The following is a 26,620-nucleotide window of genomic DNA, read 5'->3' as shown; positions in this document are numbered from 1 at the left end:
GGCAAGTTTTCCATGCAGAAGGAAAAAGAAGTACAGAGTCACTGAGGTGACAGTGAACATTCCCTGTGTGATCAAGGACCAGCTCAGGCTCTTGTGGCTGGAGCAGAGTGAGTCAGGGAGCGAGGGCAGGAACGGAGGTCGGAGAGGGAACGGGAGGCCAGGGCCTGCGGTGCCCAGTGCAAAGACTTTGCCTTGACCCTGACGGAAGTCGGGTGGGGATGCGGGAGGGTTTTTAGCCGAGGAACGCCAGGATCAGATTTAAGACTTACAAGGATCACCCTGGCTGCTGTCTTGAGTAGACTCCAGTGGGGCAGGCGTAGAAGTTATCATTACTGTTGAAATTATGGTATGGTTTCTGCCCCCTAGGAATTTACCATGATGGTGGAGATAGAGCATGTACAACCCTAACTAACAAGGAAGTGTTTGCTAAGTGACGTGAATCACTCAGACCAGAGAAGTGTGATGGAAGCGCCTTCTGGGAGTCAGACTTCATGGACAAGTTGGGCCTTACGATGGAAAAACAAGATTTCTTTTCAGCTTAATGGGTATATGATTGACATTTAGTAAATGGTACACATCTGAAGTGTACAATTTAACATGTTTGGTCATATGTATCTACCCATGAAGCCATCAGCACAGCGGTGAACATATCTATTACCTGCCCCCCCCCCAAATTTTCTTGTGGTTTACAGGCAGGGTGGGAATTATCATCAGGGCAGTAACGTAAGCAAAGGCACAGAGATGGGAAATGCGGGGGCTTCTGTGGGACAGAGGGAAACCCACTCTGCCTGTCCTGCAGGGTCACACGGGGAACCCGGAGAGAGATGTCTGACAAGACAGCTTGAAGTAAACCATATGGGGCCCAAAATACTGGGTTGCAAGGGTTGGGTCACAGGGGGACCGGCAGAAGCGTTTAAGTTTGTTGTAGTTTATGGTCAAAACAGAGTTTATCTGCTAAAATTTCATCTTTTAGAAACACCAGCAACAACATCAAAGTTTAGGTACTTTATCTTTTTGTAGTTAAGTCCAAGGAACACAGCCAAGTAAATTTCTGCAGTGTTTCATGCATACGAAATCAATTAAAGAAAAAAGAAACATTAGGCAAATTTCATAATTAGATAATTAACAGATTCCTTAGTAACCTTTTACTGATACAACCACTTACAGATCGAAAATAAATCCATTTGCCACCTGATGGTACATTATAGCCCACACCTAAAAAATACATCTCATCTAGATAGACTTTAATAATTTAAAGGTCAAATTTTAGCATGTCATACTACAGTCGTGATTAGTTCTTCATATTTGTAAAGTCCAGCACATGATTTTCGTGTCCTGTGGAACATGAACTTTAAAGTTAAGGAAAACATGTTAAGTAGGTGTTGTGAGTCTCCTCTCCCATCCCAAGCTCTCAAACTATTTATGAATGGATCCTTTTTCCCCAGCAAGATTTTCAGGTTTGAAGATAGGTTTGCTGATGTGAAATCCTTTCTCTTTCTCCATCTCCTGGGTGGAGTCTGGCAACTCCTCGGAGGCACAGGCCAGTTGATGGCTCTGTGATTCGGCCTGAACAGTCAGCACCCGCTTTGGAGCGTCACCCACTCCTGAGGGAGAAATGAGGAATACTTTTCAGCGAGAGGCATCATAGTCGCAGTTCCATGGAAATGAATGACTCTTGGATTATTTCACCTCTTAAGAGAGAAGGCCGGTAGTCATCCAGTCCATGCTCAGCGATATCAGCTCAGGAGTTCCAGGGACCCACTCTTATATTGGTTTCTTTCAAGAAGACCTGACTTCCTCTAATGTAAGAGGTGGTTAGCTGAAGATCGCAAGTTCTCTTTACCATCCCCGCACCTCTTAATTCCAAAAGTGCTTGCTAAGTCCTCCTGGATATAAGTAAGCCCCAGATCATTGTTGTTCTCATCGTCACCATCATCTGAAGTACCGAACTGATATAAACATGGTACTGCTTTAGATACTGAGACGTGAAACACTGATAATAATCACCACCGTTATCGAGCATTCCCAAGGACCAGGACTGTGCTAAACATGTTGCGTGTATAACCCTTACGTTACTCAGTAAAATAGGGACTCTTATCATTTCCCATTTTTACATTTAAGGAGGCTGAAGCTTGGATAGCTCACACAGCTACTAAGTGATGGAGCCCTGTCTCGAACCGTCCATACTCGCTACCAAATGTTTTCAAAAGAATCGAGACATTGTCTGTGCCATTCAGTTGGAAAAGATGAGAGACACAGACGTAAAAAATTTCTCTGGTCATTACGAGAAACACCTCACCTATTCTTTTGAGTAATTCATGAACTTTTCTTAATCACATTAAGTTCCAATTAAAAACCTCCCTTTTCTTTTGAAGCAGATAAGTCTTATCGTCTGCAACACTTTTTCACACGTTGCAGCAAGCAGCCCTATTAATTGCATCCTGCCTGCATCTGGTGCTCCCAGCAGCCTCCGGTGCTGAAGAGAATCATTCAAACTGAAGTGCACGTGCATCTCTAATGGGCCCGCATCTCTCTGCTCGTAACCCGGGTCAGGATTGCTTAGGCTGTGCGCAGTCACTACGGTCCAGGTTAATTTGGTTTCTCATGTAGAACAACTTTGGTCTGACATTTAACATTTCTTCCTTTGACATTTTTTTTTTTTTGGCCTCTCTCTGAGCTCATTATCCAGCATCTTTTACATTCATTCTTTTTTACACGCTAGGATCAGTGCTTGTGTCCAATAATGATGAAAAGCCTGGGGTTCGGATGAGGCCTGGAAGGCCAGAAGGAAGTTTCACGTTCACGGAGCCGGTCTGTGGGCCACCTGTGATTCCAGGGCCTGGCCCAGCTGCTGTCACTACGGTGCTGGTGGTTTGGGCTGTCTCAGGCCTCACGGGAGCAAGCTTTAATTGTAACACACCTGGTCACCTCTTTCATGCCCCTCTTCCTCCGGGTCACTAACTTTGGAGAATGAGCCCTGCTGTGTAAAACTGAGGGAAGCACTCAGGGAGTTTGAGTTTGCACCGTGTGTCAGCGCGAATGGCAGCCCGTGAGGGTGGTCACTCTTCTCTGCAAAGAGTGTTGGGATGTCATTGCTTGTGACACAGTCTTAATTTGTTCCCCGGCTTCCCTCCCAGGTTGTCGTATGCCTTGTTTGTGGGTCTGGGAACTCCTGAACAGCAGGAGTAAAGGATACTGATGTCTGTCAATTCCTGCTGGGTAGATTTGGTATGATGGCTGGGTGAGTAGCGTCTCATGTGAGAGACTCTGGGTTCCCCAACCCTTTGCATCCCCCTTGATCTTGCACGTCCCGTCAAGCACGTGTGGACAGTGAGATACAAGATCAGGGGCTGATGAGCGCGGAGGAACCCAATCTTCCTGGGGAAGGAGTTACACCCACTGGTTGGCATTTTGGGGGTATCCTTAAATTTCAGATTTTAAAGTCTCCTTTCTGCCAGTGGAATTTGTTTTTTCTTCTTCTGAAATTACCAAGGTGAAACAAACCCAGTTCTTTGGAGGGACCTTTGAATCCAAATATTTGAATGTTTCACTGTGAATGAGAATATTTGTTTTCTTGGGTTGGGTTCACCTGAGCTTTGCTACCTGTTGTTTTGCAAACTTCCAATTTTGCAGCTTCCATTAAAAACAGAGGATCATTCATATTGACACCTGCCTTTGGGGACAGAACTGCTGGGAAGAATGCTGAGATTCATGAGAAAGAAAGGACACGGATAGGGAATGCAGCAGGAGGTGGGGAAGGGGCGGAGGGTGCAGACCCTCGTGTGGAAGGATTACAAGGCGTGTGAGGGTAAATTCCCTTGATCTTCTGGGAAACTGCCCGCGGTGGGGAACAAAACATTGCATTCTCGGAGTTCTAGCCATCATTCTGGGCCTCACAGGATAGCATTTATGGAAGAAGAAAGTTTAGGAACAAAGTGGAAAGAAACTGCCTTTGAAGAACAGCTTAAATCTTGTTAAGCTTGTCACTAGAGGCCTCTAGAATAATAAACCAGGAGCAAACATCAACAGGAATTTTCACAACACATGCCGGACGCTGACTCCGGCTGTTGCTTTCCTCACAGACCCAGAGGCTTTGGGGAAATGCACTCCAAGTACTCTTTTGGCTAAAATAATCTGCAAAAAAAAATCCTGTCCTTGCAAGTGGCACGAGTGTTTATTGCCAAACAGCTCATCCCTCAGAGGATGAAGTGGGACAGAAAATAGTGAGGACACTAGTAAACAGCTTGATTTGCCTGGGCCGTAGTTCTTCTTTTCTTGCTCAGGTTTGAGTCTCCACCCTCATTAGCAGCCATGCCTCATGTGTTGAAAGCTGGCTGCTGGCTCTTGGAAAATAAGCATGCTACCTACTTGCTGGGTGGCGGGGGTGGGGGGGGTGGGGGGTGGGGGGGTGTGGGTGGGGGGGGTGGTCTAACCCTGCTGGACCAGGTGTGTAGTATTAATCTGGAGTTTTCCTATGATGAGCTGGCCTGATGGTTAAAAAAAAATTCTTTGCATATAAATATTGTTTTCTTGGGAACTTAGGAAAAAGAGTAATAATAGATTGTGTATTGAGGCAAGCGAATAGAGAATCTAGTTTTTTGGGGTTTTTTTTGGTTTTTTTTTTGCGGTACGCGGGCCTCTCACTGCTGCGGCCTCTCCCATTGCGGAGCACAGGCTCCGGACGCGCAGGCTCAGCGGCCATGGCTCACGGGCCCAGCCGCTCCACGGCACGTGGGATCTTCCCGGACCGGGGCACGAACCCGTGTCCCCTGCATCGGCAGGCGGACTCGCAAGCACTGCGCCACCAGGGAAGCCCGAGAATCTATTTTAATAGTTGAAGGAAGATTCAAATAAAAGGAGGATATCCAGATTATGGTTGACTCACATTAGGCTCTTTAGCCAGGCAGAACAAATACAATTGGAAAACTATATTAACCCTAGAGTTGAAGGAGTTTATTTCATGACAATTTCCTAAGAAGCGACTAGCTCACTTAGACAAAATAAGTGACAGATGGACCAAAACCAACTTCATTATCGACTGTTTCAGCTTTGGTTGAATTCTTTCCAGTTATTTATCTCACAAATATTTGTTGGGCCCTTACTATGAAGTAGACACTATTCTAGACTTGGGGCAATTAAAGATGAAAAGAATATTTCCTCTTAGGGAGCTGACAGTCTAACAGACAAATAGCTCTACAAATAAAGACTACAGACAAGAAGATAGCTCTTAGAATAGAGGTGCAGGAAAGCAGGATAATGACATGATCAGATTTGCATTTTAGTTAAATCCTTTTTTGTGTGTGTGGAGGGAGGGTTTTGAGGTCAAGGCTAGAATCAGGGAAACCATGATGATGTGAGAAACGCTGAAAGCTTTCTCATGGCAGTGGGCATGGAGAAGAGGGACAATTCAAGAGCTTTTAGGAAGGACCATCAACCACACTTGGTGATTGGATTGGAGGGCAAGGGAGGAGACGAGGAAGGTTCTAGACTTCTAGCCTGGGTGCCTGAGTGGATAATAATACTGTTTACTTTGATAGTGACTATTGGAATAAGAATAGGATCGGGGGAAAATAAAATTAATTTTGAATTGTCAGTTTGAAGAGTATTTATCTGGATGATGTTTTCTAGGGGCCGGTAAGGCTCAGAGTTTAGGAGAAGGGCCAGGCATGGATGGAGATGGAGAATTCCCAGTCACCGGGATACAGATGGCTATGGAAGCCGTGGGTTCGGTTGCCCTTGCCTGAGGAAGAGAGATTTAGTCATGATCTCTTAGAGCAGTGTTCCAGAAGACATGTGAGTCAATCTTTGAGAGCCATTAGATTACGAGAGCCCTAGGGAACATGGCAGGACACCTGGTTCCTGAAATGCCCCTAGAAGAAGTGGAAGAGCAGTAAAGGGATTGGAAAACCATTTTCTGGAGTTTTCTTTGTTCTTTTGTAGCAGTCACTAAGTGGGCAGATCTAGGTGTCTGCACATTAACTTCATTTATCCCTAACCTTCCTTCTAAGAACCTTTATCCGTTTCCTAAGTGTTTTCTTGAATTCCTCTTCACGGTACACGTGGAATAATAACAATTTTGTATTATTTTTGAAAGATGAGAATCTTTTGGGCACAGAACACTTATATTGAAAGTTTAGGATGAAAATGTTGCCCAAGTGCTGTTAGCCCATTTTCAAAGGTGCTGAAATAAAAATTATGACGCCAAAAATCGAGATTTAGCCGTTCATGGATTCCCGTTATTCCCATTTGACTATTTTCTGAAGTCACGAGATGAATCGGGATAGACAATATGAATGTGTTTGAAGCCCATGCACTAGGTAGCACGCCAGACTGCACACTTAATTCATTCCTTCTCTGAATGCAGGTTTCTTTTGGCGCCAGCTAAACGAGAGGGCGCTCCCACAGTTCTTCTTGGGTCCATGTCAGAAAAGCTCAGTAAGTGTGAGCCATCCATGATTCTGAAACCTTCTTTTCTCCCTGTTTGTTACTACTCTCCCTTGAAGGAGTATTCCCTTTGTTCCAGCACTTACAGAAAGCTATGTCTGTTGACCATTCCTCTTCGAAGTTTTGAGTTGCACTGAAATAGTTATAGCGTGTAGACCAGCACTTGAAAGGGGTTTTAGTTTCCGTAAGGTGTATCTTTTGACTGACTGAGGCCTTTTGATGATAAGAACTCACAAAACGTTTCAGATCAAGGGTGGCTTAATTTAGGGAACACCTCTTTGACATCTGTCAGCCATTGAAGACTCATGAAAGCATTCATCTCCTCCTTCCTCTGGATGAGACAACAGTGGGTTCTGGGCTCTGCCACGTGCTGGCTGTCGGGGGGGCCGTCCTGGTGGTGGGCTCAGCTCCGGCGCTCAAGGTGATTTTGTAGACCCCTTGGGAACCGGGAGGGGAGCGCTGGGCTCCATGGGTCTGAGTGTGTGCCGATTGGTCCCAGGCTAGAGGTGGCAACAAGGGGGCATGGCGTTTGGCAATCCAGGAGCCAAGTGGGTTCCCTGGAGGGTGAACTCAGAGAGAACAGGAACCGCTCTCGTGCATCCCAAGATCTGCGGCCTGGCACATTGGAGGCCAACATGCGTGGCTTGTGGCAAGTCGAGCAGCAAATAGCAGTAGGCTGAGTGAGGAAGGAGCTGCTTCAAGGGAGAGCAGTGAAAACCAAGAAGAAGCGAGGAAAGGAGTCCCCAGCACCAGGCTGTTCTTGTGGAGCGGATGTATCTTTTCTGCTCCAGCTGCAGATGTCAGGGTCACATCTAGATTCTACAAGGATCTAAAATAAACTATGATGTGTGGATGGGACTGACCTTATTGCTGCCTTTTTTACTGTGATGCCTCCTCTTGGTGATTGGGGTAACCAAAATATTCTAAGTAAGCGATTAATTTGAGCTTTCTTGAGACCAAATAGTTTGGTGTCTTAAAAGCATAAGCCATGGGTGGCTTATGACTGAATGCCAGTCTCTGATCTCTCACGCTGCCTCTAATTATGTAGTAGACCTGGGAATAAAAAAATGACTTACAAAACAGCTACAGGATAAAATACCATGTGGTCATTAAAAAAAAATCACATTTTCAAATGACATATATTGACAAGGGAAAATTCTCATTATGTGAAAAAGCAGGAGTCTATATCTTGACACCTATGGGGGCCCAAATACTTCCTTTTGGATAAATGAACATTTCGTAGATGAATGTGGGAAAAGCCTTAAGTCTGGGCAAAATTATGAGTCCATTGATGAATATGGCTCTTTGTCTCTTGAAGTGGAAAATCATGGACTAGAGGTCAAGAAATCTGGTTGTAGTCCGAGCTTTTAACCCTTTTGGAGCTGTTTCCTTATCTGGAAACTGAGGTAATGGTCCCTAAGGGGCCCTTTTGGGTCCCACACATGCCGAGTTTTGATCAGGGACTCTGGAGGAAGCAGCTCTCATTGAGGAGGGCGCCGCAAGCAGGTCGCATGTGGTTTGCATCGCTTCGTCAGCGAGACTTGATCACCCTTGACCTCCTATGGTTCCCCATCATTTTCTATGACCGTCTTGAGTTTCCACCTCCTGAGTCACTCCTCGCTGCTGCTGTGTAAAGAGGCCTCTTGATTTATTAATCAATTAATCAGTGCACGCTGAAGAGCTGTTCAGGGTAGTTAAACAGGGAAAACAAAATGCTGGAGCCAATAATCAAGATGGATCGTAATTAAGGGTGACCCTCCCACCGCTGATCTCCCTTCCCACCCACAGTTCATCAAACTCCAGTCAGCCCTGATGGGGTTTCCACCCCAAAAAAGCTCCAGCACATTTCGGAAGGGAAGCTTTTCTTCCAATGTCCTAAGGAAAACAGGCCTTGAGATAACCCTCATCAATTACCTGCAGCAATTGTGGAATCTCAAAAGTTCAACCAGGTCCCCAAAATAACATAGTGGCTCCGTCCATATATGCAGACACTGTCCTCTCCTGTCTCCATTTCCCTACACAGAGTCATGGAGTTGGAAGGACTTTACAATAAAGACAGGCCACGGCCTTGCGTGACAGATGAGAGGTTCAGTGAGGCTAGGTAAGTTGTCCAAGGTCACACAGCTAATTGGTAGCAGAACCAGAACGAGAAGCCAAATATTTTGATACCCAGTTAACACACCTACTGCTTATTTCTCTGTGCAGTCTTGCTTTCCTATAAAAACTAAAGCAAAGTAAATGAAAGAAATCATCCTCATTAAATTCACTTCCTGATTTCTTTTAGATAAGGGCTTCTGAACGAAAGAGTTTTTAATAGTTTTAGATGAAGTTTCTGGGGAAAGGTATCTTGGACTGTTTATCAAGGAGACATTTTTCTTTTGATGGGTCAGGATATCAGACACATGGGTACAGGCATGGCCAGCCTGCCATGGGGCCAATGGTAAACAGAGTGAATCTGTAGGGGTTTGCTGGGCTGCCGGAGAGGCTAGATCTCTGGTCCAGAATCTGTTTAGTTTGGTTTTCTTCCAGTGGCACTTAGCGCACGGTGTTAATGAGGCTAGGATTTTCTTAGAATAGAATCTCTGTTCTGGGTCACAAGTAGTACCTCCACCTGCTGCCAACTTTCCGTAGTTCACGGGGGCCCACAATGCATTGGTCCAGAGTGACTGCACTCACCCCTGCCAGGCCCGGACGACCATTTGTGTCTACTTAATGACCACCTTGGGAGCATGCAGGTATAGCTATGATTCTTTAGTGGACACAAGGGGAAGAATCTGGAATGTTCTTATTTGACTGGCCTGGTAAGGAGGATGCTTAGAAAGCTTTTTTTTTTTTTTTTTAATTCCTTAAAGTCTCCACTATAAAAATCTTACATTTGTTGGGCTTCCCTGGTGGCGCAGTGGTTGAGAGTCCGCCTGCTGATGCAGGGGACACGGGTTCGTGACCCGGTCCAGGAGGATCCCACGTGCTGCGGGGCGGCTGGGCCCGTGAGCCATGGCCGCTGAGCCTGCGCGTCCGGAGCCTGTGCTCCGCAGCGGGAGAGGCCACAACGGTGAGAGGCCCGCGTACCGCAAAAAACCAAAACAAAACATCTTACATTTGTCAAATGTGTTTGTCAACTAGGGGCTCGTCTGCCAATCTGGCTGCTCATTTCTGCTGGATGTCTGTCAAACAGTCAAACTCTTTGGGTACATCTAGGGCTTAACTCAGAAACCAGGCATCTGAATTGCGCTTACCAGCCTTGATTGATAGACTCTCCTTATTTTTTTGTTTGTGTGTTCTCCAGGACGCTGCTTTCTCGGCTGTGATTCACGACAAGCTCCAGGTCCCCAACACCATCCGGAAGGCGTGGAATGACAGGGACAACCGCTGTGACATTTGTGCCACACACCTGAACCAGCTGAAGCAGGAGGCCATTCAGATGGTGCTGACCCTGGAACAGGCGGCTGGCAGTGAGCACTTCGATGGCTCACCTGGCTCGCCCCCAGCCCTCTCCAACATCCCCACTCCGGTGGGGTCCCGGCACGTGGGGGGGCTCCAGCAGCCCAGGGATTGGGCCTTTGTGCCCACCTCCTATGCCTCCTCCAACTACACAGCCCTCATCACCAGTAAGCATAGCAGCAAACCCAGCAGCCTCGGGGTCAGCAATGGGGTGGAGAAGAAGAGTGGGTCTCCAACCCACCAGGCCAAGGTCAGCCTCCAGATGGCCACCAGCCCCAGCAATGGGAATATCCTCAACTCAGTGGCCATCCAGGCTCACCAATACCTGGATGGCACCTGGTCCCTGTCGAGAGCCAACGGGGTCACCCTCTACCCCTACCAGGTAAGTAGCCTCCGAGCAAGAAAGGGCAGGGCTGGGTACAGTTAAAGCAGAGAAGTGGGCAACACTTCCTGTCTCTACTTTGTCCTCCTGGGAACTCCCCAACTCAGAGCCTAATGTTTCCATGTAGCCCTGCTGAACAATGCTAAATAGAGGTAAAGTATATGAGGAACGAGTGATCCAAGATGGCACTCTGTTTCCATCATCTCTACCCTCTGAAGGAGAGGTCGACACCCTTCCTAATCTCTCCCAACTTGAGAGACCTTAACCCTTTTCTATTTGCAACCCACCTTAAATACTGTGGGATTAGGTAACCAACCGCGTGTTCCCCTTTTCTTATTTTCTCTTCTCAGTTATTTAAATTAGCATGTACTCTCAAGCTTCCCTATAGAAATAAGAGAGCAGGTCTTAAGTCTGCCAAGGAATCTAAAATATTTGTCTTAATTTTGCTCGTGTGAGTTTTCTGTTGGAAGAGGGTTGGCTTTACCATACGTGTTCTCTGTGTCCCTTGAGTCACTCATGTGGGAAGCAGCAGAAAGTGTTGACTGTCGCTCTGGGGTGGAGAGGTGACCAAGGTCGTAGAGTGTATTAGCTGGGGTAGGTAATTGGGGCGGCAAGTGGTCTCGAGTTGTTTCTCGCTTGTGTCCCTGTTGTATGGGGTGTTTGGCGGGTGACCTTCCACTCTGATATCGGGACCCAGCCTCCTTCATCTAGCACATCACCCTTTTCCAGAGGCCTCAGAGTCTTCCACCAGACCTTGTACAACCAGCCAGGAACTGGAGGAAGAGAGAGGGCGGAGGATCTCACAGGGACATGTGGGGACCCAGCCTGGAAGGGGCAAGAATTCAGTCTCCTGGTCGCACCTTCTCTCAGGGGAGTCTGGGCAGGCCGATCTGTCCATATGCCCAGGAGAAAAAAGGAACACGCTGAGTGAACACATAGCATAGTTTTTGTTTCATGGGGCAAGGGTACCGGGAAACATAACTTGAGTTATGAATGTGGCTGATAAAATTCCTGGTGCAATTTCTAGAGTGTAGAAGGGAATAGAGATTGTTTCTCTTGATACCTTGAAAGAAAGTGGGGAGCGTGGATCGTTATCTTAAGAAGTCAGCGTTCTTGGGCTACCAAACTTTTCATTGCCTGGATGCTTTGTAGTTTATAAAATATAGAGCACACATCATGTTGTTTAACGCCCCCGTAGGCCTGTGAGGTCGGCCCGGCAGATGTTAGATCTTTCTTTTACAGGTGGGGATCAGCATGCTTAGAGAAATGGAATAATTACCTGTGGCCGCGGAGCCAGTGCCAGACCAACGCCAGCTCTCCCCGGCGCAGGAGAACGGCTCTCCCTGCCACGGCTGCTTCCAACGTTCTTAGCTTACTCCAGAGCAATCTCCGGTCCACATCTCTTCCAGATATGGTTTCTTTTCAGAAACCATATGGTATACCGAGGGAGAGGACTCCCCTTTTGACTTGTGGGCGCCTGGCTGCCACTTCACCTTTGGACGGAATTTTCTGGGTTGTAGATATAAATATAATGAGGAACCACTTGCACCCTGGTTGGGGCTTTGTAGTCTAGTGCTTGAACGTAGCCATCTAGGGCAGGAACAGAATAGCTGCTTTCCGTGGCTGAATAATATGCTTTTTGTTTGGTTTGTAGTTTAAAAATAGACAATTCTGAAAATTATAAAAAAAGAATACATGTCTGTTGTAAAATAAAATTTAAAAAATATGAAACAGTTTAAGTAGGCCTTTAAAAATCAACATCACCCAGAAATAGACCACCTAACATTTGGGTGTACTTCCTCCCAGGATTTTCTACACATGCAGTTTCTAAAATTGTGATTATGTTCAATTCTCTGATCTGCTTTTCACTTAATATACTAGGGGCATTTTCCCATGCCATTATCTACTTTTCTAAAACATGATCTTTAATGGTAGCCTAGTATTCCATTATATAAATACTACCCATTATATGAGTATGCCCTAATTTATATAACCAAGCATCAATTATTAGAGTTTAGGTTTTTGCTACTATAAATAAAATGCTCTGGTGCACATCCTTCTACCCAGCTCATATTTTCTACACATCCTGGGCTGTGCTAGCCACATACTCATGTTACACAGACAACTCACATTTCACCTTCCACCTCCCTAGAGCACTTGTAACGTGTATCAGGTGCTAGTTAGAAGATTCAGCTGCTGCACAGCACTGATGAGTGAGGACAGAAGAACTTGGAACTGGTGCTTTCATATAAAGTATTCAAAGTGTGGGGAAAGTTTCTGTAAGGCGGAGAGCTGAAGATGGAGCTTAAAAGGAAGATGAGGGAGTATTGGTACATTTAAAAAATTTGTGCAATAATTCTTTCTGCTCCTCCTTTTTTCCCCCTACCTCAGATGAAAAAGAATTTCCTGTACAATAACAAACGTTTACTAAGCTCTACCAAGTGCCAGACACTATGCTATGTGTTGGTGGGGGCTGCTGCCATGGTCTGGAATCCCAGACTCCTGTCCTGTGGCCCTTAGGGGAGGAAGCAGGGGAAGGGTGCATTGGGTTTTTTTTGTAAATTTATTTATTTAATTTTTGGCTGCGTTGGGTCTTGGTTGCTGCGCGAGGGCTTTCTCTAGTTGCAGTGAGCGGGGGCTACTCTTCGTTGAGGTGCGTGGGCTTCTCACTGCAGTGGCTTCTCTTGTTGCGGAGCATGGGCTCTAGGCGCTCAGGCTTTGGTAGTTGTGGTGCATGGGCTCAGTAGTTGTGGCTCGTGGGCTCTAGAGCTCAGGCTCAGTAGTTGTGGCGCACGGGCTTAGTTGCTCTGCGGCAGGTGGGATCTTCCTGGGCCAGGGCTCAAACCCGTGTCCCCTGCATTGGCAGGCAGATTCTTAACCACTGCGCCACCGGCCAAAGCCAGATACAAAGGTGATTCCTGTAAGCCACCAACCTGAGATTGCCCTGGGTAAATTGGATTGCTTCTTTCCAACTCAGAACAGGCTAATTTCTGCATTTCCCCTGAGCAGTAGTTAAAGGGATCAGAGGAAATCTCTCTGGGATCAAGAGATTTGGTGCCTGGCTGTGAACCAGTGTCCCCGTGTCATGACTATGTCTTCCTGATGCCCTAGAGGGGGGGCTCTGGGTCTGGCTAGACTGAATGGCTCCTGTTACGGACATCTCCCGGCAGTAAATATTCTGCAGTTCACAGTCTGGCCAGCTCAGCAGAGATGGGTGACTGCTCTGAAAGCTGACCTCACTTTTCCTGCTCACCCTTACTCCCATATCCCTCCCCACAGAGAAGATGGCCCTCTGGCTTAGTGCCAGAGCTGTTCCCTGGGCAGAGAAGCATCTAGACTTTGTTGCTGCCACTGATGCTGCTGTGCACCAACAGACCCGGAGCCTGTAGAAGCAAGAGGGAGGAGGACGCTGCCCTTCTTCCACTTAAGTGCAGGGAGGATGACAAAAATGAGGACAGGCTTTGCAATAGTGAGCAGGGTAAAACCTCTGTATGGGCTTCCCTGGTGGCGCAGTGGTTGAGAGTCCGCCTGCCGATGCAGGGGGCACGGGTTCGTGCCCTGGTCCAGGAAGATCCCATATGCCACGGAACCTGCACGTCCGGAGCCTGTGCTCCGCAACGTGAGAGGCCACAACAGTGAGAGGCCCGCGTACCGCAAAAAAAAAAAACAAAAACCACCTCTGTATGGGTGATAGAAGGGTCCCTCAAATCCCTCAAGTCCCCTGTTTCCTACACCACTGTGTAGCAGTCTTCGAAGGCTGCAGTAGGAAGATTTCTTGATTCTCTTTTGCTGTATCCTTCACGTTTCTCAAAAACCTCCAGAAAGAATGGGAACCTATAAGCATCGCAGATAAATATGAATCTATCCAGAGAGGTAAGAAAAATAGTAAGTTAGGAGACACTGAGATTATATCAAAAATGGCAACAAAGCACAAAGATAATTTTTCATTAAATATCATAGCAAGCTGGTTTCACAGCAGTTGTTAAGATGGACTGTTTCAAAGAAAGGCTTTCTTTTATTAACTTGCAGACATGTAACACCATCAATACATATATATGGAAAGCAGAGAATGCTCTAGAACTTTCATTTGATCACATGAGTTTTGACTTTGAAGAGACATGTCTGGATTATTTTCTTGTAGTTCACAACAGATTAATCAACTCTTTTGAATGACAACTGCTTTTGCCTGATTTACATTTATTATAGTAAGTACGTGCAGGAAAGACTTTACATAGTGCTCCTAATCACAGAATGCTGGTGATTACTATAGGATGGTAACTGCCTTTTGCATCATGGTGGAAGATTTGGAGATGGTCCTGCCTAGTTCAAGTCCATGGCCCCACCATCTGTTGAACCTCATTTTAGTAGCTTAACATTTTAGTCTATTTCCTTATGAGTGAAATCCCTACCTTGCAAGATAACATGGAGAACAATTAAGAAAAAAGTATGAACGTATTTTGTAAACCGTAACACAAGGGAACAGCTATCAGCTCCCTCATTGCCAGAGGAGAAACCCAAGGTTGAGAGATTGGAGGTTTCTTTTGCGTAGAGCTTCCTGACTATGTTTGATGTCTTTTGCTCATTGAGAACATAGATTCATTTTATTCTCCTGTTTCTGACAGCAGCTAACATATAAAAAAATGGCTGCTCGTTAGGGAAGGCTCCAATCTCAAGGAAACACTAAAGTTGCTTCTCCCGACTGGCCTTAGATTTAGGAAAAAATTCCAGGCTATAAGACCTATCCAGACCTCAAGGTTTTTGGTGGAAACCACCAGTTAATTGGCTCCAGGCTAATCTTTAACCTGAAGTATCTTAATGATAGTCAATAAATCCTTGGAGGCAATGAAAGTAGTCCAGGTGGCTTTTTGATGTCCCCCTCAGTACCGGGGCATTTGAAAGCATAGAAGAACTTTATTTTATAGGACTTTGATAGATTGAACTTGTCAAGAAAATTCGAGAAGATGTTAGATGAATACGGAAGTAATAAATCCATAATGAAGCCTTAATGTGATGAAGTATTCAACGCGCATTTCTTGATTTGAGGGAAAATGAGTTTGATAAAAGTTATTCTGCTTTCTCAGACAACATCCACTGGAATCAGTGCTAGGGATAATTCCAGGCTGAACTCTGGTTGAAGTCAGTGAGGGATTGTCTTAATTATATCTTTAGGAACTAACTGGTACCATGCGGTACCTATAAGCCTTGCTCTTCAGAGGTCAGAAGCCATGGGAGGACTTGGCGCTGACCCTTTTATGGAGGACTTCCAGGTGCCCTTGGAAGAGGGAGGTGGACTCTGACACTCACTAGTGGTCCAGTACCCAGAGGCTTTGACTGTGATGGATCTGTGGAACCTGGAAGCACACCGGTAGTACAGCTGATGTCTGCGGGGTGAGGTGCACGTGTGCTCCTTCCTCACTGAGCCGCTTTTCACGAAGGAGCAGGGCAGGTGTTTGCAGTGTGTCAGGAGTGGAGGATTCCCATTCACGTTCTTTGCAGCCCTCCAGAGCTCAGCTGCCTGTTCCTGAAATACGCAAAGTGCCCTTCTTGGGCCAGCCTGAGTGCCAATTTGCTGCCCATCTGCTGCTGCTCTGTCCAGCTAGGCCAATAGCATAAGATGTCACAATCTTTTAACATCATGGGTTTTTGTTTTTTCCTGTTTATAGATGGCCAGATGAGTGTTATTTATCACCTTTATAAATTCTGACACATGCTGAACACAAGAAAAGGAATCAGTTTGTGTACTCAGTCATGGGCAGAGCATTTCTCAGGAATATGGTGCTCAGGGTGAAATTCCAAAAAACTCATAACCTCTTATAAATACGGGCAGGGCCATGGGCTGAAGGGAACACCCAAACTTCATCAGGAAATTACAGAAATGTTTTTTATCTGGTCGTTTACTTGGGTGGTAGGCTGAATAAGGGCCTCTCAAAGATGTTCATGTCCTGAACCCTGGAACCTATGGGTAGGCTACCTTACAAAGTAAAAGAGGTTTTGCAGATATGGTAAAGTGAAGGGTCTTCAGATGAGGAGATCATCCTGGATTATCTGTGTGGGTCCAACGTAATCATAAGGTTCTCATAAAAGGGAGACAGGAGGATCAGAGTCAGAAGGAGCAGATGTAAGGACAGAAGCAGAGGTCAGAAGAGAGAAGATGTAAACTTGCTGCCTTTGAAGGGGGAGGAAGGGGCTGTAAGCCAAAGAGTGAAGGCGGCCTCTAAAAAACTGGAAAAATCAAGAATCAGATCCTCCCCTAGAGCCTCCAGAAAGAAGCAGCCCTGCAAGTGCATTTTAGATGTCTGACCTCCTGAACTTTACAGAATAGAGAACAGATGTGTGCTGTTTTTCTATGCAAAACTTTCAGTAATTTGCTTCAGGGATGGGCATAGGAGATTAATAAGCATTTGGTAGCTGAAAAGCTTGGTAGGAGAAGCTAATGAGGTATGCAGACTGTGGAGCTGCTGTGGAAGCCTGCAGGATGGCCGAGAACATGGGCTTTTCATCCCGTACAACAAGCTGCGTTACCCAGTGGATCAGACAGTACATTAGCAAGTCAGATTATTTCATTTGGGTGCCTCCACAGAATGAGAGGTTACTCATACTGCGCGGATGGTTTTCAATTGTCTCAGATTTCCCTATTGTTATAGCATCATAATAACAAGCACATCACAGCCACTCTCCATCGGGTAGCTAGTAATTACCGTTATGTAAGTATCTCATATGTTGAAACTGCAGAAAACATTCGAAGCCGGGGGTGGGAGCGTTGGGGAGAGACTCGGCTGGAATATCTGTAGAAGGAAGCTCATCTTCTCTGTAGGGTCTGTTGACCAGATTGTAGGGGTTTCATAGAACTGCCCCAGTATTCCTTCTTATGTCGTCTGGTGTTTCGAGGGTTCACATGAATTTGAAAGTACCTTGAAAATTGCAGAGCAGAAGGTAAGTGTTAGTTGCTATCATTTTTTAATTTGGTAGGCAGAAGACAGCCACTGGAGATCTCAGAGCAGGAGAATGGAAAGATCTCCTTGCTTGACAACAGGAATTCTCAAAGTTGGCTGCACGCTAGAATTGCTTGGAAGCTTTAAAGAAGAATATCAGGGCTTCCCTGGTGGCGCAGTGGTTGAGAGTCTGCCTGCCGATGCAGGGGACACGGGTTCGTGCCCCGGTCTGGGAAGATCCCACATGCCGCGGGGTGGCTGGGCCCGTGAGCCACGGCCGCTGAGCCTGCGCGTCCGGAGCCTTTGCTCCGCAACGGCAGAGGCCACAGCAGTGAGAGGCCCGCGTACCGCAAAAAAAAAAAAAGAATACCAGCGTCTAAGCCACACTCCAGACCAATTAAATCAGAATATCTCGGGCGGGACCCAGGCTTTGTTTTAACTGCCAGGGCAAAGAACCACAGCTTTAAAGAACAATTTATCTGGCAGTGGTGTAATAAGTGCAGGGAAGGGAACAAGAAGATGGATGGATAGATAGATAGATAGATAGATAGATAGATAGATGGTATATCAGTTTCCTAGAGCTGCCATAATAAAATTACCACAAACCAAGTGGCTTAAAATAACAAAAATTTATTGTTTCATAGTTCTGGAGGCTAGAAGTCCACAACTGAGGTGTCGGGAGGGCCGTGGTCCTCTGAAGGCTCAATGGGAGAATTCTTCCTTGTCTTTTCCAGCGGGTGTTCTTTGGCTTGTGGCTGTGTCACTCCAGACTCTGCCTCTGTCTTCACGAGGCCTTCTCCTCTGTCTCTTCCCTCTTATTAAAAGGACACTGGTCATTGAATTTAGGACCCACTCTAAGGCAGTATGATCTCATCCCAACCCTTCACTAATTACATCTGTAGAGACCCTAATAAGGTCACATGCTGAGGCTCTGAGTGGACATGAATTGCGGGGGGGCGCTTGTTCCTCTCACGACATATAGATAGATGCCACGTAGATGCCAGACAGACGGACGGGTGAAAGGTGAAGGTAGTGTTGAGGAGGTGAGCACACCCATGCTCCTTCCTTGCTGATCCACTTCTGAAAAAGGAAGGAGGTGCAGATGTTCACAGATGGCCAGCAGTAGAGCACTCCCGTTCTGTTCTGTGGAGGGAGAAAGATTAAGGGAAGGGGAAATGATGCAAAGGGCAAAGCCAAGAAAGTGAGAGAAGAGTCGTATCCACACACACCCGTATCCAGATGGAGAATACCTCAAGAGTCAGGTGAAATAAAAAAAAAAAATCCACACATGAGTTTTTTTTTTGTGGAGTAATAACCACCTCCTCTTCTGAACTTACATACTACCTTTAAAGTCAGCTGTGCTTTCACAGCCATAGGTATAAATGTAAATAGCACTTCCTGGAGCGCCTGCTGGGGTAGCTCAGCTCACGCTGAGCACCTAATTTGACTAGTGCTGGAAAGGTTCTGTTCCTTTTCTACTGACCAAGCTGATCGTTTGGGTTAAGTTGGTGGAATGGTCTGTGTTTTTGTTTTTCTCCTTCAGAGATATTTCTAGGCCCTAGAAAGAGGCTAGAAATAGAGTAAGGTGCTATGCTGCTTAAAAGTGTTTCTTATTCTCCCCTCGGTCCTTTGTGTGCGTGGGAGCTGAGAGGTGTGGGAAAGTGGTACTCTCTCTCAAGCAGAGGGGACCTGACTCACCCTGCTTCTCCAGCTCTCCGAGACCAGGCTGGGGTGGGGGGCAGAGCTGAGGATTGCTGCGCGAGGGAAGTGACATCATGCCGGAGAGAAGATTCCCTGGATGTGACCCTTTTTCACAGTTATCTTTGTTTTAGACAGCATCTCACCTCCTCTCCCATTTGGCCATCCTCCCCAGCCCTGGTTTCCTCAGGCAGAACACTCGCTTTCTCTATAGAGTTGAGGAAAGGAACCAAGCTCACTGTCCATAGTGAGCTACCCGAGGGGGTGACAACGGCTACTGCTTTTTTTTTTTTTTTTTTTGCGTTACGCGGGCCTCTCACTGTTGTGGCCCTTCCCGTTGCGGAGCACACGCTCCGGACACGCAGGCTCAGCGGCCATGGCTCACGGGCCCAGCCACTCCGCGGCATGTGGGATCCTCCCGGACTAGGGCACAAACCCGTGTCCCCTGCATCAGCAGGCGGACTCTCAACCACGGCGCCAAGAGGGAAGCCCAGCTACTGCTTTTTTGAAATGACAAAGTAAACAGATTTTTTTTTTTTAGGAACTCTGAGGCTGATACTTATCAATGAGTTTGTCCAAGTCTCAAACAATGAGGGACTAGATGTTGGGTCACGCTAGATTTGCAGTTCATGCACCCGAAATAAAAGTCCAGCTTCCTTGCCTACTGTGTGACCTCGAGCAGGCGTCTTACTATTGTGTGTCTCTATCTTCTCCTCTGCAAGGTGGTCCGTTGCAGAGCTGTTATGGGGATTATATGAGATGATGTATGTAGAACACTTAGCATCGTGTCTGACACGTTGGTGACCCCTCCGTGAAGGGACTTGATACTTGAGGGCATCTCCTCTTGGTCAATGCAGATTCCCCAGACTCAAGACTGAATGGAATCAGGGCCCTCTTTTCCAATATACGAACCAGTGGTGGATAAAAAAACAAGACCCAAACCATACAATGATATTAAGCTCATGAAATAAATGTTACCCCGTAACGTCAGCCACCTCCAAGTATTTACCAGAAACCAGCTTTCCGTATGTGCACCACATCTTACACGAGAAGGTCATATTCTAAACAGGATGATCTCATCCCACCATTAGTGAGTAAACTGATAAAATATTGAAAGGCCCATGGACCCATTTTTCTCCATTTTTGAAGACCTTTTGAAAGGAGGAGGGGTGGCAGTAGATAAACATGAATCACTTAAAATTCTACAGAGTAGTAGAGGGTAGCATTTAAAATAATTCAAAAGAGTAATATCTCATTATTTTGGAGTTAATGCCCATTGAAAGAACACTTTGAAATAGTCCTCGGGTCTCTCATTCTTGCTTTCCTTAGTTTACACCTTTGGTAAATGTAATTGTAATACACTTGCATTCTTATTACTCACTTACATCTTTATTTATAAAATACGTTTTTCTTTTTCTTTTTTTCTTTTTGCGGTACGCGGGCCTCTCGCTGTTGTGGCCTCTCCCGTTGCGGAGCACAGGCTCCGGACGCGCAGGCGCAGCGGCCATGGCTCACGGGCCCAGCCGCTCCGCGGCATGTGGGATCCTCCCGGACCGGGGCGCGAACCCGTGTCCCCTGCATCGGCGGGCGGACTCTCAACCACTGCGCCACCAGGGAAGCCCTAAAATACGTTTTTCTTTTAAAAGTATTTTAAACTTATTACATAATTTGGAATCTTCAATAAATTGGAAACTTCAAGTCTGCTCTTTGCCTACCGCAGGTACACACCTGATTAATTTTAAATTGAGATTTTACTGTGCTAACAGTCTTCAGCGTGACAAATTAGCATGCTTCTGTCTTGTGGAGTATTTGTGAAGATTAGTTAAGGAGTCATATATTTCTTATGCCTAAATCATTCCCAGGGAGTAATTTAGGTGTTTAGGAAGCGTGTTAGTTTACCATTTTTAGGACCCTGGAGACCATTTAGTGCATTGCTGCTGCACCAGTGGCCTCAAGGTGTTAACATACCCCTTCGGAAGCCTATCCGTGACACGTTCCCCTTTTGTTAAAGCAAACAGACCCCAGAGACCCTAGTGGAAGCAAGATGAGAAGGCTGCCCTTGTGAATTACAGATGACAAACTGAGGCCCAGAAATGTCAAGTGACCCGCCCAAGGTCACGCGAGCACACCGGAGCTGGGATTCAAAGTTTCCTTTGCAGCGGCCCCTCCCCCCAGGGGAAGGGGCCAGCTCCCCAAATTGGTTCAACATTCCACATCCTGGGGAGAGCCACTCACAGCACACTCTGCGAACATTTCTTTGGGGCAACTCTGAGTCACTAGGACTTGCAAGTCCATGTTCATGTTGTATTGCTCTGCACAGTCACGTAGAAATAAATGCCCTGTGTTACGTATTCTCGCTGGGAGGTGGAGAGGCCGGTGGGGACAAAGCTTGAGACAAAGATGGGCCAAAAGCAAACAAAAAAGGCTGTGGAAGCAATGCTGCCATCTAGTGAGACATGTTTTAGCTCATCTGAGAGACAGACTGAACACGCCTAATACTGGGAATCTCACCATGAATTATATTAATTTCCTGAGATGAATAAGAGGCAACAGGGCCCTTTCCTTGTCAACAGTGTGGTCTTGAACGGAATAGTATATGTTTAAACTCAATGTCCTAACACACATTCTTTAGAAAGGACCCCGTTGGCCAAGATCTCCAGTGAAGATGGAACTCGGTTTGGGGTAGTGGACAGGGTGCCCAGGTCTGCATGGAGGTCTGGCTCACCTGCTTATTAGCTGAGTGACATTTTGCCACATAAAAATATCAATATCTCCTTTTATAGTATCTCTCTCCTAAGATTGTTTTAAGGATTAGGTTCATTCATTCTAATTTTTTTTTTACTTCTAAGCACTGGATTTTAATGAAATTTTAGGCACACACACACACGCACACGCACACAAAATGAGATCCCATACTGAGAAATTCCACAAAATCGGCCTGATCGACTATTCATACAGCATGACTCTCTGCCTGCCTGCAGCCTAACAAGACACTTGAAGGTGAGGTAGACATACCTGGAACAATGCACATAAGCCTGAAAAAAAATGGTGGAACTGGTGGTCAGAAGACTGAGGCATCCCTGTATCTGAGCTCAGGTTCCAGCAGTCACGATATGATGACCATCTCGAACACAGCTGTTCCTCAGGGCTCACTCTGTAGCTTCAAGATTCGTTCAGAACCCATTTCAGCTAAGATTGTGTATCAGAGTTTTTGTTGAAGACAACAGTTTTCTTGTTTTCCTCTAAGGACAGATTGCACTTTTTCAACTAAATAGCCTTTTTGGTAGAATGCTTCAGTGGCGTAGGTGCTTTGAGGGATTAATTACTGCCGTCAGGTTAGGTGGACCACTCCCTCCAGACACGCTGTTCAAAATTCAGGGCCGAGTCCACCGTTTATGAAACTGGCCGTTTAGAAGCAGCAGCCATGTTGTTGAGTCCCTTCGGAGGTAAGAGAGGGACAGAGAACAGGGAAATGAAAATTCTTGTCCACAAGTAATGAGTAGAAAAGATCGATGGGGGTAGCTGGTGCTTTGTGGAAAAAATGAGGGGCAGGGGACGCTGGCCTCTAACAAGGGTAGTTTCGAAGCTTTACTGTTCTAGAAAAAGGGCAGCAAATCCACTTGCTACCGAGGAGGGACACTGATTGGTTGCTGAGAGTGTGGCTGGTTGGCTAAAAAGGGCAGGAAGAGTTTCAGCCATCGAAATGACCTTTGCTTTGGGGACCGTGGGGACGGTAGAGTGCAATGAACCACAAATCTTAATTCCATCTCCACTTCTGCCACTTACTTCATGACCCTGGGCAGTTTCTCCATTTACAAAGAGGACAACTGGAGCCCCATTCTACCCTCAGCTGTGTCAGCCTGTGAAAAGACAGCTGAGCTTTTAACATTTCACACTCCCCTAGCGGGGTGCTCATCCTTTTTCTGGGTTGGTTTCTCTCCAAAGTTATCAAGTTCACTGTCTCTCAACTTGCAGTTCAATATGCACATATTGAGCCGTATGTGCATGTTATTGATTTAGTTTCATAGTAATAAGAATAATAATTACAGCTAACACTTAACTGAGTGCACACCATATTCCAGGCACAGTGCTTGCTGCAGAGGAATCCCACACTTCTGAACTCCGAAAAATTTAGTCAACAAATGTGTTATTCAGCATGTACTTAGTCATTCGTTGTAATTAAGAAGTTTGGTAGATAGCATTTCTACAAGTTAATAATATAAGTTTTATATTAATAGTAAACTCGATGAGGGAGTTCTGGTCTTATCTGATTTCAATATTAAGCAAGTCCTATCCTGACGATTGTCCTTATTTAGTGACTAGTCTTTGGTCTTCATTCTCCTCACCTCGCCCAGTATCCCATCTCTCTTCTTCTTTCTTCCTTTTTTATTTTAAATTATACAATCACCTCTTGAGACTTCTAAGACTTAATTACTTAGGTTGAAAATTATTCATACGTTTCCCCTCATTCTACCCTTATATTTTCATTTTAACACAGTTTATTTGCGTCCCTGAGAAAGGGTGGGCAAAGGGAATAAAAGGACTTGCAGTGAAAATCAGTCAATTCTATCACTTGTTAGCAATTTATAGAAAATATTTGGCAGAAAAGGCAATGGAAACTAAGATGGACTAATTAGAAAGGAAGTCACATATTTAAACATCACAAACCTTTCAACCTCTTCAAAGTAGCTGCTAACTTGTAATTATGCAATAGGCTCAGTGGAAAATGAACCAACACAGCATTCGGGGTTAATTGGTGTAAATGTATTAATTACAGAAACTACTCATTAAATGTTTTATAAGGTATATATGTTCCTAGCATAATATCTATTGAATACACATACACTGAATATATATATATATATTGTAAACATGTAACACCTATTAGAACCAAGTATTTAAACTCTCTCGCATACTGTTACTTCATAGCACCCTGAATCTACACCCCTGCTTGTTATCATTAGGAAGGCACATCTGGGGACAGGATTACAAGAAGGTGGAAAGGACAGCAGATATGTGAAGCCACAGTGATATCGTGAGAACGGTGTGTTGCAGGCTGGTGAAGAGGCAGAGGACCGAGGTGGCATTGACAATGGGCCACGTGTGGGCTCCATTCCTACACACTACGTACAGGGCCCTGGTAGTTGGGCAATGAGAAGCCACATGTAGATACAACTCTTTGGGTAGTAGGGTAGCGATGCTACTGCTAACAGGGAGAGAGAGGGAAGTGGGCAGACCACTGCTTTGGGAGGTGGTGAGGCCCGGAGAAAGATGGCAGCAGAGGGCTTGGGTGAGGGATGACTGATTCCGCGGATGTTTAGGATAAAGCCCCAAGACCTTGAGGACGGTGGGACAAAGAAGAGGATAGTTGAGGAGGACACCTGGGTTTCTGCGTCGGGTGCCACATGGTGGTGAGCTGTTTACTAGTTCAAGGAAGGCTGAAGGGGTGAGGCCGAGGGAAGACACAAGAAGAGTTCGGGTTTGAACACCTGGGCTCCAGGATATCTGTGGGACCCTGGTCCAGAGGCAGATGTGAATGAGAGTCGGCAGGGTTAGAGGCAAGGCTGCATTGTGTCTAGGAGGTAGGTACAGATGAGGCTAGGCCGTAAGAGAAGCTGGAGAAGCTGTTTCTTCCAGAGCCCAGGTCTTCTGGCTTTGGTCAGTGTCTTCTCCACGGTACTATTCTGTCGTGTCAGTCCTAGACATGAAAAGCAGGGTCATTATGTTATAACCACACTGTGTTAAGTCATACATTTATTCATCCATTCAGCAAACATTTTTTGAGCCAGACACCATACTAGTTCCTGGGGATACAAAGCACAGTGCTTTAGATAGCTGAGGTAGGGCTTTGCCTGTTATCAGTGTGTCTCGGTGTAGGAGGTCAGTGAGGGATGATGGGCTGTTCTAATTGGCTGTCCTTTACCTGCACGTGTGTGTGTCTGTGTGTGTGTGTGTGTGCATGTGTGTGTAGGGGGGGCAGCCAGTAGTGTTCTTTTTTTTTTTTTACATCTTTATTGGAGTATAATTGCTTACAATGGTGTGTTAGTTTCTGCTTTATAACAAAGTGAATCAGTTATACATACACATATGTTCCCGTATCTCTTCCCTCTCGCGTCTCCCTCCCTCCAGGAGTGTTCTTAAAGTGGCACTGAGTGACTCCTGTGGCCTCGATGGTGGGCAGGCTCTGTGACCCTAACTACTGGGCGGTGGGCCCAGAGGGCTCCTGACGCCCAGCTGGGGTGCAACTATGGAGGAAAACTAGACCCTGACCACCCACAGTGCAGAAGGATCTCACCCTCACCCTCCTCCACCCTCAGCTTGGTGTCCATAAACACTGCAAGGGTCACAGGGATCCCACTAACTGGCTTCACTACCTGTATTAGCACTGTTTCCTACTTTAAACAACCTCCTTTTTAATGCTGTCCGTTGATAAGATAAGTGATGAGTAACTTCATCAGCTTAACCTATGACAAAAGTCACGAATCATCTTGTCACTCTCTGATCCTGGGAGGAGAAAGACAGTTCAGTTGAACAATAGATTCAAGTCAGTATTTCCTTTCATTCAGTGTTCTGAGACACTCACAATATGCCAGGTATCAGGGACTGGGATGTAAAGATGAGTGAGGCTTAGAGCACAGCTCTCTGACGAAGGTCAGACTGGGGTCAGTGCCAGGGCAGAAGCACAGGCGCCATGCTGTGGGAAAACAGGGTGGGACCCAGATAGGAATTCCATCCGGGTATCTGGAAAAATGCATCTCAACATTGGTTATTTATATAGCTATGGATTAGGTGAACTGTTTATCTAACTGAGCAGTAATCCAGAAATAAATAGTAGATGTTGTATTATTAGAGGAAGTAGAGGTATAATTACCCTGTCTAGCTCTTGATTCCACCTTTAGAAATATCTCTCTGCTGCCCTTGTCTGCGTGTATTATCAGCAGGCAGAGCTGCCCTGACACCTCCCCCCGAGGGTAACTGGGTGCTGCTGTGACCCTGTGCAGGCAGGGCAGAATGGGAAGGCACCAGAGATCTAGTCCAAGTCTCACTTTTCTCCCTCATCCGCTTCACCCAACCTCTGGTTATTCACCCAGGAAATGTTAAGAGTCCTGGGCTGCAGTTACCAACTTTGGTCTAATATGTGCTTATATTTTGGGGGCTCGAATAGGCCATTTTGAACCCTTGAGTTAAAAGGTCCTCTGGTTCCATGCCGCCCCCTTCAGACACTGAGAAGCAGGTTAGTTACCGCTCTTCCTGGTGAGTCTTCCATGCTCATCCGTATGAGACCAAAGGCGTGACCTGGAAACTATGGTGACTGAGATGTTCCGGCACATGACGTTCACGTTTAGTATTTGGGGAGAATTAATCTTACAGGACAAAGGCCCGTGATCTGAACATTTTAGTATTTTGATTGTAGGATTAAAAAAAAAAAACCCACCTTCTGACAAGATTTACATTATAACGTTCTGGATCTATACTTTTTGAAGAAGTAGAAAAGTAGATAAAGTAGCTCACACTGAAAATAGTTTTCCTCGAAAAATAAGACTAACGTGATTATTCGAATAATGCACTTTTAATTACTGAAGAAAAAACAGCTACTTTAAATGCCCAGTCACATAAATGTCATAGTCCTGATTTGCCCAGATTTGCTCTTTTTTCTCTTGCCTTTCACATGTGCTGCTGTTAGCGTTTATCGCTGTGTTTGGAAACTGCCAGGATAATGACT

General features: G+C 45.9%; 1 protein-coding gene across 1 annotated transcript in view; it reads left to right on the top strand.

The window, feature by feature from the left end:
* Positions 1 to 26,620, top strand: part of KIF26B (kinesin family member 26B) — a 491,854-nt gene that overhangs the window by 178,198 nt on the left and 287,036 nt on the right. Inside the window, exon 3 of the mRNA XM_060128442.1 lies at positions 9,731 to 10,267. Coding sequence (XP_059984425.1) covers positions 9,731 to 10,267 — 537 coding nt within the window. The remainder of the gene's footprint in view (positions 1 to 9,730; positions 10,268 to 26,620) is intronic.

The sequence above is a fragment of the Lagenorhynchus albirostris genome, chromosome 2 (assembly GCF_949774975.1).
Source record: "Lagenorhynchus albirostris chromosome 2, mLagAlb1.1, whole genome shotgun sequence".
Lineage (NCBI taxonomy): Eukaryota > Metazoa > Chordata > Mammalia > Artiodactyla > Delphinidae > Lagenorhynchus > Lagenorhynchus albirostris.
The sequence above is the reverse complement of the archived record's forward strand: the minus strand, read 5'-3'. Positions and strand labels throughout refer to the sequence as shown.